Source organism: Pan paniscus, chromosome 4 (assembly GCF_029289425.2).
Source record: "Pan paniscus chromosome 4, NHGRI_mPanPan1-v2.0_pri, whole genome shotgun sequence".
In the NCBI taxonomy this organism is placed as follows: domain Eukaryota; kingdom Metazoa; phylum Chordata; class Mammalia; order Primates; family Hominidae; genus Pan; species Pan paniscus.
The window spans coordinates 58466092-58479643 of NC_073253.2; the positions used below are offsets into that span (position 1 = coordinate 58466092).

The following is a 13552-nucleotide window of genomic DNA, read 5'->3' on the forward strand; positions in this document are numbered from 1 at the left end:
CTTAAATGTGTAATCCTCCAAAAACAATGTATGCTTTTTAAACCTTTAATTGATGCTTTATTTGATCAAGAGAATCTCAGCTATTTTAAGTGGAGTCAAAAAATAACAATGTGTAATTATAAGAGCCAGGCATGGTGACATGCCTGTAGTCCCAGCTACTCGAGAGGCTGAGGCTGGAGGATTGCTTGAGTCTCGGAGTTGGATACTATAATATGTGATGATCACATCTGTGAATAGCCATTATACTCCAGCCCAGACAACACTGCAACATCCCATCTTAAAAAAAAACAGAAAAAAAAACACGAAAAGAACCTTGCTGGCTATGTATAGATTTTATGCTAATCTTTTCCATGTCACTGTGATTGTTAGAGCTCTAATTTTATTGTTTTAATAATCTCGTGATCAATAGTTGAATGTTATAGCAATATGATTCTAGCATACTTTATACATAGGATATCATTTTATAATTTATTGTATCTGTATGTATGTACCTACCGTTTTTGATTCTCCCTCTGTACTGAGTTCTAGAAAAGAAAAATTTTGCTAAGTGATGTTAAAACTTTAATGCATGCCTACTTTAAATAATTTTTAGATAATATCATACACAGGAGAGAAAAGCTATAGTTCTATATATGATTAGTAGTGAATATGAAAGAATTTTTACTGGTACTGAATGCAAGAGTGAGTCTTAAACTAAAATAGTAACTGTTGTTTTCCGGTATTTCAGGTGGAAATGCTTAAAGAATGTGTCTAGGGATAAGACTATTGACTGGACTACATGATTTTTATAATCTCTACTAAAATTCTGTAACTTAACAGTTTTGTGCTCCATAGCTTGTAATATTATGGTTCCAGCATGCTTCCACTGCATGGCTCTGCTGACCATAACTTGTGACTTTATAAACAAGATTTATGTTAGTTAAAAGTAGAAGGCTGGGTGCAATGACTCACGCCTGTAATCCCAGCACTTTGGGAGGCCGAGGCGGGCAGATCACCTGAGATGAGGAGTTCGAGACCAGCCTGGCCAACCTGGTGAAACCCCGTCTCTACTAAAAATACAAAAATTAGCTGGGTGTGGTGGCACACACCTGTAATCCCAGCTACTCAGGATGCTGAGGCAGGAGAATCGCTTGAACCTAGGAGGCGGAGGTTGCAGTGAGCCGAGATTGCACCACTGTACTCCAGCCTGGTTGACACAATGAGACTCCGTCTGAAAAAAAAAAAAAAAAAACCAGAAAATATGGTGGATGTGGTGGCTCACGCCTGTAATCCCAGCATTTGGGAGGCCAAGTCAGGAGGATCACTTGAGCCCTGAAGTATTGAGACCAACCTGGGTAGCATAGCAAGACCCCTGCCTATATCCATCCCCCTCCTCACAAAAAAAAGGCCAGGTATGGTGGGTAGGAGCCTCTGGTCCCAGCTACTCAGAAGGCTGAAGCAGGAGGATCCTTTCAGCTCAGGAAGTTGAGCCTGCAGTGAGCCATGATTGCACCACGGCATTCCAGCTTGGGCAACAGAGTGAGACCCTCTCTCAAACACACAGACACACACACAAGATTTTTTTTTTTTTAATTAAAAAATATATATAGTTGTATCCAGGAGATAGGCCAAAGATGACAGCATATATATCATGTCTGTTTTTGGAGTTTATTTTAAAAAAAGAAAAGCTTCTTAATTTAGAAATGTCTTAAGAATGATCGTAATACCTTATTAGCAATGAAAGTTAACTTGTAATTTGTGGTGCATAATTAATAAAAGAAAATCTTTGTATATAGATATTTGTTTTATAAGACTGTGAGCTCCTTGAAGGCAGAGATGATATCTTGTTCATCTTTGTGTCCACCGCCTGGCATGGAGCCCAGCATGTCCTAGGTGCCTGAATGAAACTGTATGGAGGAAACTATAGAGTAATTACGCAGTAATGTTGGTGACTCTCCTGAAGTACGGGGAAGTTTTAGGAAATCAGGTATTCTTTTAATCTAAACAAATCTTTACACTGAATTTTTTCTGCTAGAAGAAAGCCAAGTCTATAATTCTTCCATTAAGGAGGGAGTAGGGTCTTTTTTAAAAAAGTATATATGTTTCTGAGTGATTGCTAAGTAATTAAATATAACATTTTTAGTAGGACTTTTAGTTGCAAATAGCCAATTTCAGACAGGATTCAAATATTCAAATAAACAGTGCTAGAAATAGACCTGTCTTTCAATTCTGCCTTGTTTTTTGGTCTCAGTAAAAAGGATGCCATGCTAGCAGAACTACAGGAATTTGCTCTAGCCTGGAGGGCTGCAGTAGAGCAGGACACTGATTGCTGGGCACTGTGTTGATGTGCACGGCCTACACAGGGCCTGACAAAATGCTTAGTTAGCAAAAACTCATGAATTATATTTCATTAACTTGGAATTCTTTTCTATTTCTTTTCTTCTTCTTCTTCCTCTTCCTCCTCTTCCTCTTCTCTCCTCTCTCTCTTTCTCTCTCTTTTTCCCTCTCTTTCTGTCTTTCTCTCTCTCTCTCTCTCTTTCTTTCTCTCCTTTGTTTCTTTTCTTTCTTTCTTCTTTCACAGTCTCCCTGTGTTGCCCAGGCTGGAGTGCACTGGCGCGATCTCAGCTCACTGCAAACTCCGACTCCTGGGTTCAAGCGATTCTCTTGCCTCAGCCTCCCACATAGCTGGGATTACAGGTGCCTGTCACCACATCAGCTAATTTTTGTATTTTTAGTAAAGATGGGGTTTCACTATGTTGGCCAGGATGGTCTTGAGCTCCTTACCTCGTGATCCACCTGCCTCAGCCTCCCAAAGTGCTGGGATTATAGGTGTGAGCCACTGCGCCCGGCCTATTCTCTACTGTCTCAACATAACCTGTGAGAAAGTTATCTTTACATTTAATAAAATGGCAAGCAAATTAATAGATGAATGCAGACTGCTTTAAAAAGAACAGATTGTTTAAAGGTATTGTTTTCATCTCTACAGTATCACTGAAAACAAACACTGCTTAGGGCAGTGGTTTTATGTATGTATGTTTTGATTAATTGATTGACAGAGTCTTTCTCTGTCACCCAGGCTTGGAGTGCAGTGGTGTGATCAGAGCTCACTGCAGCCTCAACCTCCTGGGTTTAAGTGATTCTCCTGCTTCAGCCACCTGAGGAGCTGGGACCACAGGTGTGCACCACCACATCTGGCTAATTACATTTTTTTTTAAAGAGATAACTATCTCTCTGTGTTGCGCAGGCTTGTGTCTCAAACTCCTAGGCTCAAGCAGCCCTCCTGCCTCAACATCCCAAAGTGCTGGGATTATAGGTGTAAGCCACCATGCTCAGCCTTATGTGCTCATTTAAAATAATTCAATTTTACTCATTAACTCGGCCTCTTTCAGGCAATGCTCGGTTAGACTTGTATACATTTAACTTTATTTACTAGAAAGTAAATCATTTATTTAAAAAAATCCCTATGATTAAGACTGCATACCAGGGCCTTGACATGAGTTGCAAATGATTGATTAATAAATGAGTGATTGAGGGAGCTGGCAGGTAGAGAACCAGGATTATTATAGTTTCTGAGAAGACATGAGATAATTTCAATGAGGAGGAAATGGTCAGTGAAGTCAAATACACTGAGAAGTTAAAGTAAGTGAGAGTTGATAAAAATCTGTTTGATCGGGCTGAGTGCGGTGGCTCACGCCTGTAATCCCAGCACTTTGGGAGGCCGAGGCGGGTGGATCACAAAGTCAGGAGTTTGAGACCACCCTGGTCAAGACGGTGAAACTCCTTCTGTACTAAAAATACAAAATTTAGCTGGGTGCGGTGGTGGGTGCCTGTAATCCTGGCTACACAGGAGGCTGAAGCAGGAGAATCACTTGAACCTGGGAGGCGGAGGTTGCAGTGAGCCGAGATCACGCCGCTGCACTCTAGCCTGGGCGACAGAGCAAGACTCTGTCTCAAAAGAAAAAAAAAAATCTGATCTGATGAAACAATTTTGACTTTTGAGAAAAAAATCAGTAGAATAAAGGAAATGGAAGTGGTTAGAGATATTTAGGAGGGAGAAGAAGATGCGGAGATGTGTCATTGATTTTAGACAATTCTTTTGGGAAGGTGGGCCCTGAATGAAAGACACAAAATCATAGGGACAGTGTAGAAACATATAAAATGATCTTGGTTGATGGAGATTTAAAGGGGATGATAAGAGAATACTGTGGGAGATAGGCTTAAAAAGGTTGAATCACTCTGATTTAGATAATTATTAGCTTTGAACTTCATAAGTATTGTTTTACTCCTCCAAACATTTTTATTTCTTTGATAATTTATCATATCCCAGAATCTAAGTAAATAATGCATTATAAATAGTCTCAGTTTAAGGATTAGGCCACACTTGGCTTAGGTGTAAACTTCATGAAAGGTTAAGAATTGGCATAAATGGCTCAAAGGTTAGGGTAAGGAATTAAAATGAAACAAAAGAATATGGTTATCTTGTGTGGATCAAATGGGCAGACGCATCTCTGCATTTAATTCAGAAGAATTGATTTAGAACTTCTTTATTGTCTGCTTCTCTCAGCGATGTGAGTTGACCTAGCATTTGCTGGCTTTAGAGACTCCCCTGCATTCCCATTATTAATGGTTAAGTTTCAGCTTACACTACTTCTGAAGATCAGCTTTTAATCTGTGCCCAGTATTCTGAATATTCCTAGCAAACTAATTTTCTGTCATCACTGGCAAGAGCCAGGATTTGGGTGGCCATAAACTATGATGATTATGACTGGGAAGACTCACAAAACATACTACCTGTTTCTGGAAAATAGTTCAGTGCCTAAGAACAGCTCATACCTGAGATGTGGAAGTTTCAACTGCTGAAACTGTGGTTGATTAATATGCTTGATATGTTTTCAAGAATCAAAGATTAATTCCAAAATGAAATGTTAGATAAGTTCTTTCTGGCTGCTGATCTGTGAGGAATTACTGGGACCCCTTAATGGCCTAAGGAGGCAATGTGTACTGAAATGGAAAGGGTTCCTCTGTTGGCAGTCAGGGATAACCCTAAGCAAAACTGTAAAGGAATGACATTCTTGGAAGTACATATAGTTTACCTCTCCTGTGACCTGTTCTCAGAAAAGAATCTGACTAATTCATTCACGTTAAGGACTATAATTAGAACTGTATTTTTATGGGGCTTAACGTGTAAACTAAGGGCATTTGCTGTTTACCCAAGGCAGCACCTTTCACTAAAATTTATTGACCACCTACTTTGTTCAGGTCACTCTGGTGATATGAGGTTTTCTGTTCAACAATTAAGAAATCCTCCTTACCTTGTAGAGTTCATAGTCTCATTGTCAAAGTTAAAACATTCTAATTATGGAACTCTAGGAGCCATTGAGCCAGGTAAGGAAAGGATTTTAGGTATCAGATTCTTGAAATCCCTTTCGGGAAGCAACCGTTTATTTTACTTATGGTAAGACTTACTCTGAAGACAGTTGATCCTCATTAAATGGAAATGTTTGAATGCTTTATAAAATTGTTTATATAAATTTAAGGTGAAGCAGAGAAGCTAGTAATGTATCTCAAGTCAAGCTTTGCTACTTATATTCTCTCCACACAGATTAGCAAACCCACTGTTCAGGCTGCTCTGTGGTTAAGTGTTTTTTTTTTTTTAATTTTTATTATTATTTTTTGAGATGGAGTCTCGCTGTGTCGCGCCCAGGCTGGAGTGCAGTGGCGCCATCTCAGCTCACTGCAACCACCACTTCCTGGGTTCAATTGATTCTCCCGCCTCAGTTTCCCAAGTAGCTGGGGATTATAGGTGCCTACCACCACTCCTGGCTAATTTTTTGTATTTTTAGTAGAGATGGGGTTTCACCATATTGGCCAGGCTGGTCTCGAACTCCTAACCTCAAGAGATTCACCTGCCTCGGCCTCCCAAAGTGCTGGGATTACAGGAGTGAGCCACAGTGCCCGGCCTTAACTGTTTATTTTGGTTTCAGGTAGCTAGAGTCTTACTGTCTTTTTTAATAGCAAATGTTATTATTTATAATGTTGCCATTCAGTATTCTTTGAATTCTCAGGATATGGGTTTGTTAACTTATAAAGCATTGGAAACCTTTTTATACTTTTAAATTAGTGACTAAAAATCCCGTCCCACCCCTTGGGACCCCAGCAGAGGTCACCTGGAAGGCTAAATCCCTGCCCTCTGTATCCTCCAGCAATCCTCCCTGAAATGATTTTACTCTTTTTAATATGATGGATGTCTTTGATTCAAAGGAATATTTGAGAAAAATGAAGCCTCTGTCAGATAAAAGTACTTATACACAGGAGTTTCTGATTGGGGAAGTAGGTATGTATGTATGTATTTATTTATTTATTGAGACAGAGTCTTGCTCTTGTTGCCCAGGCTGGAGTACAATGGCACGATCTCGGCTCACTGCAACCTCTGCCTCCCAGGTTCAAGTGATTCTCCTGCCTTAGCCTCTGAAGTAGCTGGGATTACAGGCACCCACCTTCATGCCTGACTGATTTTTTGTATTTTTAGTAGAGACAGGGTTTTACCATGTTGGCCAGGCTGGTCTCGAACTCCTGACCTTGGGTGATCCACCTCCCTCGGGCTCCCAAAGTGCTGGGATTACAGGCATGAGCCACCACACCCGGCTGGAAGTTTGTTTTTTGGACAAGCCATAGTTTTTGTCCTCCAGGATATATCACTGTCTGCTTTTTAAAGCTCTGTTTATTTGAATACAAGAAAAAAAAATAAGATCTTGTTATTTTAGGTAAGTGATGATATAATTTTGTCCCAGCCATGACTTTGTAAGTAATGTCCACCGTTGATATGACACCTGTTTTGTGGTTTAGAATTGGATATCCTAAGTTGACTCTCCATTGTAAAGAAAAAAGGGGCTGGGACTGTTTTTGAAACAAAGATATTTTTGTGATTTACCATTTCCTTTTTTCCCCCTATGTTTTGTTTTGTTTAAAGTGCCTGCTTGCTACTTTAACATGTTATTTTTCTGTTTCTTTTTCAGATTATTCTTGGAGAAACCCTGTCTGTTTACTGTAACCTTTTGCACTCAAATTCCTTTATCAGGAATAACTACATAGCCACTATTTACAAAGCCATTGGAACCTTTTTATTTGGTGCAGCTGCTAGTCAGTCCCTGACTGACATTGCCAAGTATTCAATAGGCAGACTGCGGCCTCACTTCTTGGATGTTTGTGATCCAGATTGGTCAAAAATCAACTGCAGCGATGGTTACATTGAATACTACATATGTCGAGGGAATGCAGAAAGAGTTAAGGAAGGCAGGTGAGTGTTAAATCGCTAATGCTTGTTTAATCTTGTATATTCTTGGAATAGAAGGTTTCAGTGACTGGAAGATAAGCCACGCACTTAAAAAGAGAAGTTAGTGTTATCACTGGGAGGTGAATTTTGATCTTGTATGAATTGTTCTCTCTCATCATGCCTTTTTCCTTTTTTATTGCTGTCTTCCATTTAAAAGTGTTTTATTGCAGCTCTTTTTTTCATCGCCAGCATGTAAGAATGTTAAATGAACCTTATAGATCATTTAGGCTAGAGTGAGCAAACTTTTTCTTAAGATGCCAGATAACATATATAATATATATAATTTTTTTTTTTTTTTACATTTTTATATTATTATTTTGTAGAGACTAAGTCTCACTATGTTGCCTAGGCTGGTGTCAAACTCCTGGGCTCAAGTGATCCTTCCACCTTGGCCTCCCAAAGTGCTGGGGTAACAGGCATGAGCCACCACACCCAGCCAATAGTAAATATTTTAGGCTCTCTGGGCCATATAGTCTCTTTCACAACTATGGAACTGTGCTGTTAATAGCAAGAAAGCAGCTATAGACAATACTTAAATGAATAATGTGGCTATGTTCCAATAAACTTCACAAAAACAGCGGCTGCCACAGGGGTCATAGTTTGCCGAACCCTGATCTAGTCCCACCATTATTTATGAAGCTCTGCTAGATCTTAGTATTCTTAGATTATTATTATTGTTTAGATTTTTTTTATAAGGTAACTTGGTTCAGGTTGTGACAGCTCTAGGTCATCAGGTTGCTGTCTTATAACGCCCTTATTGGGCTCCTTTCTGCATGCTGGGACACCTTTAGACATGAATGAAACAGAATGTTTAGAACTCAGAAGATCCAACTTTTTAAATTGATAGATGAGGAAAAAATAGAGAACCAAGAACACTAAGTAAAGCCACTAATTAGTAGCAGAGCCAATTCCTCATTTCAAGTTTCAAAATTGTCAGCCTTATCTTTTTATATATCAAGTTTAATTTCCTTTAGTTGTTCAAAGTACAAATACTTTCTTGGGTAAAACATCCTTTGTTTGTTTGATTTTTTTTAGATACGATTTCTAGATACTTCATTGTCTTTGTTGGTATTCTTGAAAGCAACGTGGGCCTGCTAATAGCTTCAATTTTTTTTTTCTTTTCTTTTTTTTTTTTTTTGAGATGGAGTCTTGCTCTGTTACCCAGGCTGGAGAGCAGTGGCATGATCTTGGCTCACTGCAGCCTCTGCCTCCCGGGTTCAAGCGATTCTCCTGCCTCAGCCTCCCGAGTAGCTGGGACTACAGGCACGTGCCACCATGCCCTACTAATTTTTGTATTTTTAGTAGAGACGGGGTTTTACCATGTTTTCCAGGCTGGTCTCAAACTCCTGACCTCAGGTGATCCGCCTGCCTCGGGTTCCCAGAGTGCTGGGATTATAGGCATGAGCCATGGCACCCGGCCAGTAGCTTCAATTTTTTGTATTTAGTGGGGATGAAAAAAATCTTATTTAACTAGAGTATATACTATGGTATTTGCTTGGGGTTTAGCAGTGAACAAGACATCTCTGGTCCCCATCTTCATGGACCTTAATCTGGCAGGGAAGATTTACATTAAACAAAGGATGAGAATGTAAGAGAACTTGCTTGGTGACAATGAGGTCAAAGAAGAGAAAGCTCAAGCTGTTAAATGGCAAACTTTGAGGTGGTGAGGAGGACTGATATGGGTGTAAAGTCTTAATGAAGGAGGGAAAAGTGACTGAAGAGGTAGACAGTTGAGAAATAGTTGGTAAAAGGTGATAGTGTTGATTCGAGCTCAGGTGAACAAGCATTTTTATAAGGGGCTAGAGGAAGAATGGTCCAGAAATGGCTTTGAGGAATGATGAAAACACCAACATCAATACTGGACTCTTAAGGTGTATGGGCTGTGTAGATCTCATTCCCTGCAAGGGCAAGCAGTATCCTAGGGAAAGCCTCTTTAATTGGATGGCTAGGAGGTACAGAGAGCCTTCAGGGAACAGTTTGGAGACACAGGGAAAGATAGAAGACTTTAACAGTAGAGCCAGAATTCCAGAGTGTTCAGTGGAGGAGTAGGAACAGAGGGGATGAACAAATGGCTTGGGTGGAGGAGAGGAAGCCTATTGAAAATGAGACTGAAATTTAAAACAAATTATAAAGAAGAACAAATAGCTGGGTAAAAACATACCATGTAAAACAAAATCTGATACAAGCTTATCCAACCTGTGGCCCACATGTGGCCCAGGATGGCTTTGAATGCAGCCCAACACAAATTCGTAAACTTTCTTAAAACATTATGATTTTTGTTTGTTTGTTTATTATCAGATATTGTTAGTGTATTTTATGTGTGGCCGAAGACAGTTCTTCTTCCAGTGTGGTGCGGGGAAGCCAAAAGATTGGACGCCCCGATTTAATAGAATAAAATTATCATGATTTCTTCTTCCATCTATAACTTAACCATATAACCTTTAAAAAATACCATACATATTTATGAATGCAATGATAAAACCAACTATAGGAGTACGGCTAGCGTGGTGGCTCATGCCTGCAATCTCAGCACTTTGGGAGGCAGAGGCAGGCAGATCAGTTGAGGTCAGGAGTTCAAGACCAGCCTGGCCAACATGGTGAAACCCCGTCTCTACTAAAAATACAAAAAGTAGCTGGGCATGGTGGCCGCACACCTGTAATCCCAGCTACTTGGGAGGCTGAGGCAGGAGAATCGCTTGAACCCCGGAGGCAGAGGTTGCAGTGAGCAGAGATTGCGCCACTGCACTCCAGCCTGTGTAACAGGATGAGACTCTGTCTCAAAAAAAAAAAACCACCTCCGCCCCACATAAAAAAACACTTATAGGATTTAAATCACAAAGGAAAAAAATAGAATAGATACTAGTCGAACTACTCTTTTAAATAGCTTTTTTGAGGTATAATTCACATGACATAAAATTTTGCCCATTTTAAGTGTACAATTGAATAAATTTGTAAAGTTATTTACCGTTACAGTCAAGTTTTCAGATATTTGAAAAGCTTGTCCCTGAGTGTTTACAGTCAATTCACACTCCCATCTGCAACCGGAGGGTCAAGTTTCATTGCCTATAGTTTTGTGTTTTCTAGAGTATTATATAAAAGGAATCCTACAGTGAGTACTTTGTTGTGTCTGCCTTCTTTCACTTAACATGTTAGTTTTGCAATTCATCCATGTTGTTCCTTTTTCTCCCTCTGAGGTATATTCGATTGTATGGATATAACACAGTTTACTTATCCATTCATGCAAATATTGATGGACATTTGAGTTGTCTCCAATTTTTGGCTATTAAAAATAAAGCTGTTCTGGCTGGGTATGGTGGCTCACACCTGTAATGTCCGAACTTTGGGAGGCCAAGGCTGGGTGGATCACTTGAGGTCAGGATTTCGAGACCAGCCTGGCCAACGTAGTGAAACCCCATCTCTACTAAAAATAACAGAAATTAGGGAGGTGTGGTGGTGCACACCTGTAATCCCAGCTACTTGGGAGGCTGAGAAACTGAGGCACAAGAATCACTTGAACCCATGTGGTGGAGGTTGCAGTTAGCCCAGATCATGCCAGCCTGGGTGACAGAACAAGATTGCTTCTAAAAAAAAAAAAAAAAAAAAAAAAGATGTTCTGAACATTTGTGTACCAGTACAGTAATATATACTTTTATTTTTTCTTGAACAAATATCTAGGAGTAGAAGTGCTGGACTATATATAGCATGTGTGTATTTATTAATGGCCAGTCTTTGTTATTTTAGCCATTCTAAGGGTTTTTGTTATGGTATCTCAGTGTGGTTTTAATTTATATTTCCTTAATGACCAGTGTTGCTGAACATCTTTTCGTGTGTTTCTTGTCCATTCAGATTGTCATTTTTGAAATGTTAATTCTTTTACCCATTAAAAAAAAATTAGTTGCTTGTCTGAGTTGTAAGAGTTCTTTATATATTCTGAATAAAAGTCCTTTGTTAGATATATGTTTCGAAAATATTTTCTCTCAATCTGTGGCTTGCTATGTATTTTCTTATTTATTTATTTATTTATTTATTTATTTATTTATTTATTTATTTATTTATTTATGGGACAGGGTCTTGCTTTGTTGTCCAGGCTGTTTTTGAACTCCTGTGCTCAAGCGATCCTCTTGCCTCGGCCTTCCAAAGTCAAAGTGCTGGGATTATAAACATGAGCCACCATGCCCAATCAACTTTTTCTTTTCTTTTTTTTTGAGACAGAGCCTCACTCTGTCGCCGAAGCTAGAGTGCTGTGGCACAATCTCGGCTCACTGCAACCTCATGCCTCAGCGTCTTGAGTAGCTGGGATTACAGGTGTGTGCCACCATGCCCAGCTAATTTTTGTATTTTTAGTAGAGACGAGTTTCACCATGTTGGCCAGGCTGGTCTTGAATTCCTGACCTCAAGTGATCTACTCGCCTCAGCCTCCCAAAGTGCTAGGATTACACGCGTGAGCCACTGCTCCTGGCCCAACTTTTTATTTTCTTTTTCTTTTTTATCTTAATTTAAGTTCTAGGATACATGTGCAGAACATGCAGGTTTGTTACATAGGTATATATGTGCCATGGTGGTTTGCTGCACCTATCAACCCGTCATCTAGTTTTTAAGCCCCACATGCATTAGGTGTTTGTCCTAATGCTCTCCCCATGCCTTACCCCACACCCCCTGACAGGCCCCGGTGTGTGATGTTTCCCTCCCTCTGTCCATGTGTTCTCATTGTTCAACTCCCACTTAGGAATGAGAACATGTGCGTTTGGTTTTCTGTTCCTGTGTTAGTTTGCTGAGAATGATGGTTTCCAGCTTCATGCGTGTCCCTGCAAAAGACATGAACTCATTCTTTTTTATGGCTGCTTTCTTTTTCTTTTTTTTTTTTTTTTTTTGAGATGGAGTCTCGCTGTATCCCCCAGGCTGGAGTGCAGTGGCACGATCTTGGCTCTCTGCAAGCTTCGCCTCCCGGGTTCACGCCATTCTCCTGCCTGAGCCTCCTGAGTAGCTGGATCTACAGGCACCCACCACCATACCCAGCTAATTTTTTGTATTTTTAGTAGAGATGGGGTTTCACCGTCTTAGCCAGGATGGTCTTGCTCTCCTTACCTCATGATCCGCCCACCTTGGCCTCCCAAAGTGCTGGGATTATAGGTGTGAGCCACTGCGCCCAGCTGGCTGCTTTATTTTCTTAATGGTGGTTTTTCAAGCTTAAAAGTTTTAAATTTGATAGAATCTAATTTATCATTTTTTTCTTTTATGGTTTTTGCTTTCTGTGTCCTAAGAAATCTTTACTTGCCTCAACGTTCCAAAATTTTTCTTATTTTTTAAAATAAGTTTTATGATTTATTTGTTTAGTATTGTGATCCATTTGAATTATTTTTTTGTGTATAATGTGACAAAAAGGGTCAATATCTACTTTTTCTCCATTGAATATCTGGTTGTTCCAACATTATTTATTGACCAAAAAAAAACATTTTCACATTGAATTATGTTGGCACTTTTGTTGAAAATGAATTGACCACATAAATGTGGGTCTATTTCTGGACACTTAGTCTAGTTCATTGCTCTATATGCCTCTCATGCGAATACCATACTGCAGCTTTGTAATAGTTTTAAAATGAGGTGTAATTGGAAGCTTTTAACTTTGTCCTTCTTTTTAAAGCTTGCTTTGTCTATTGTAAGTTCTTTATGTTTTCTTTGAAAGGGCAGAAATTTTATTGAGATTGCTTCAAATATATAGATCAATTTTTGAAGAATTGCCATGTTAATATTGGGTCTTCCAATCCATGAATATGTTGTATCTCTCCGTTAACTTAGGTTTTCTTTAGTTTCTCATGCCAGTGTTTTTTAGTTTTCAGGGTCTGGGTCTTGCATACGTTTTGTTAAGTATATTACTAACTTAATGCCATTGTGAGTTTTTTTTTTAATCAATTTCCAATTGTTTTGAGTGTGTAGAAGTAGAATTTGTTTTTATATTAATCATGTATCCTGCAATCTTGCTAATTTAATTTATTAGTTGGAGTGATTTTATAGATTCCTGAAGGTTTTTTGCTTTCCCATTGATGTTGTGTGTGAATAAAGAGAGCTGTACTTCTTTTCTCTTTTATATTGCCTTAGATTTCTTTTCCTTTCCTTACTACACTGGCTAAGACCTGCAATACCAGGTTGAATGAAGTGGTGAGAGCAGATTGCTTGTCTTCTTCCTGACCTTAGGAAAGAAGCACTCAGCCTTTCACAAATATGTTAACTGTGTGTGGTTTT

General features: G+C 39.3%; 1 protein-coding gene across 2 annotated transcripts in view; it reads left to right on the forward strand.

Moving 5' to 3' along the window:
* The window catches only part of PLPP1 (phospholipid phosphatase 1), a 110052-nt gene that overhangs the window by 59747 nt on the left and 36753 nt on the right, over window positions 1-13552 (forward strand). For both annotated transcript variants that reach the window (XM_034960095.3, XM_034960094.2), the window contains exon 3: window positions 6996-7276. In XM_034960095.3, the coding sequence (XP_034815986.1) occupies window positions 6996-7276 (281 nt within the window). The remainder of the gene's footprint in view (window positions 1-6995; window positions 7277-13552) is intronic.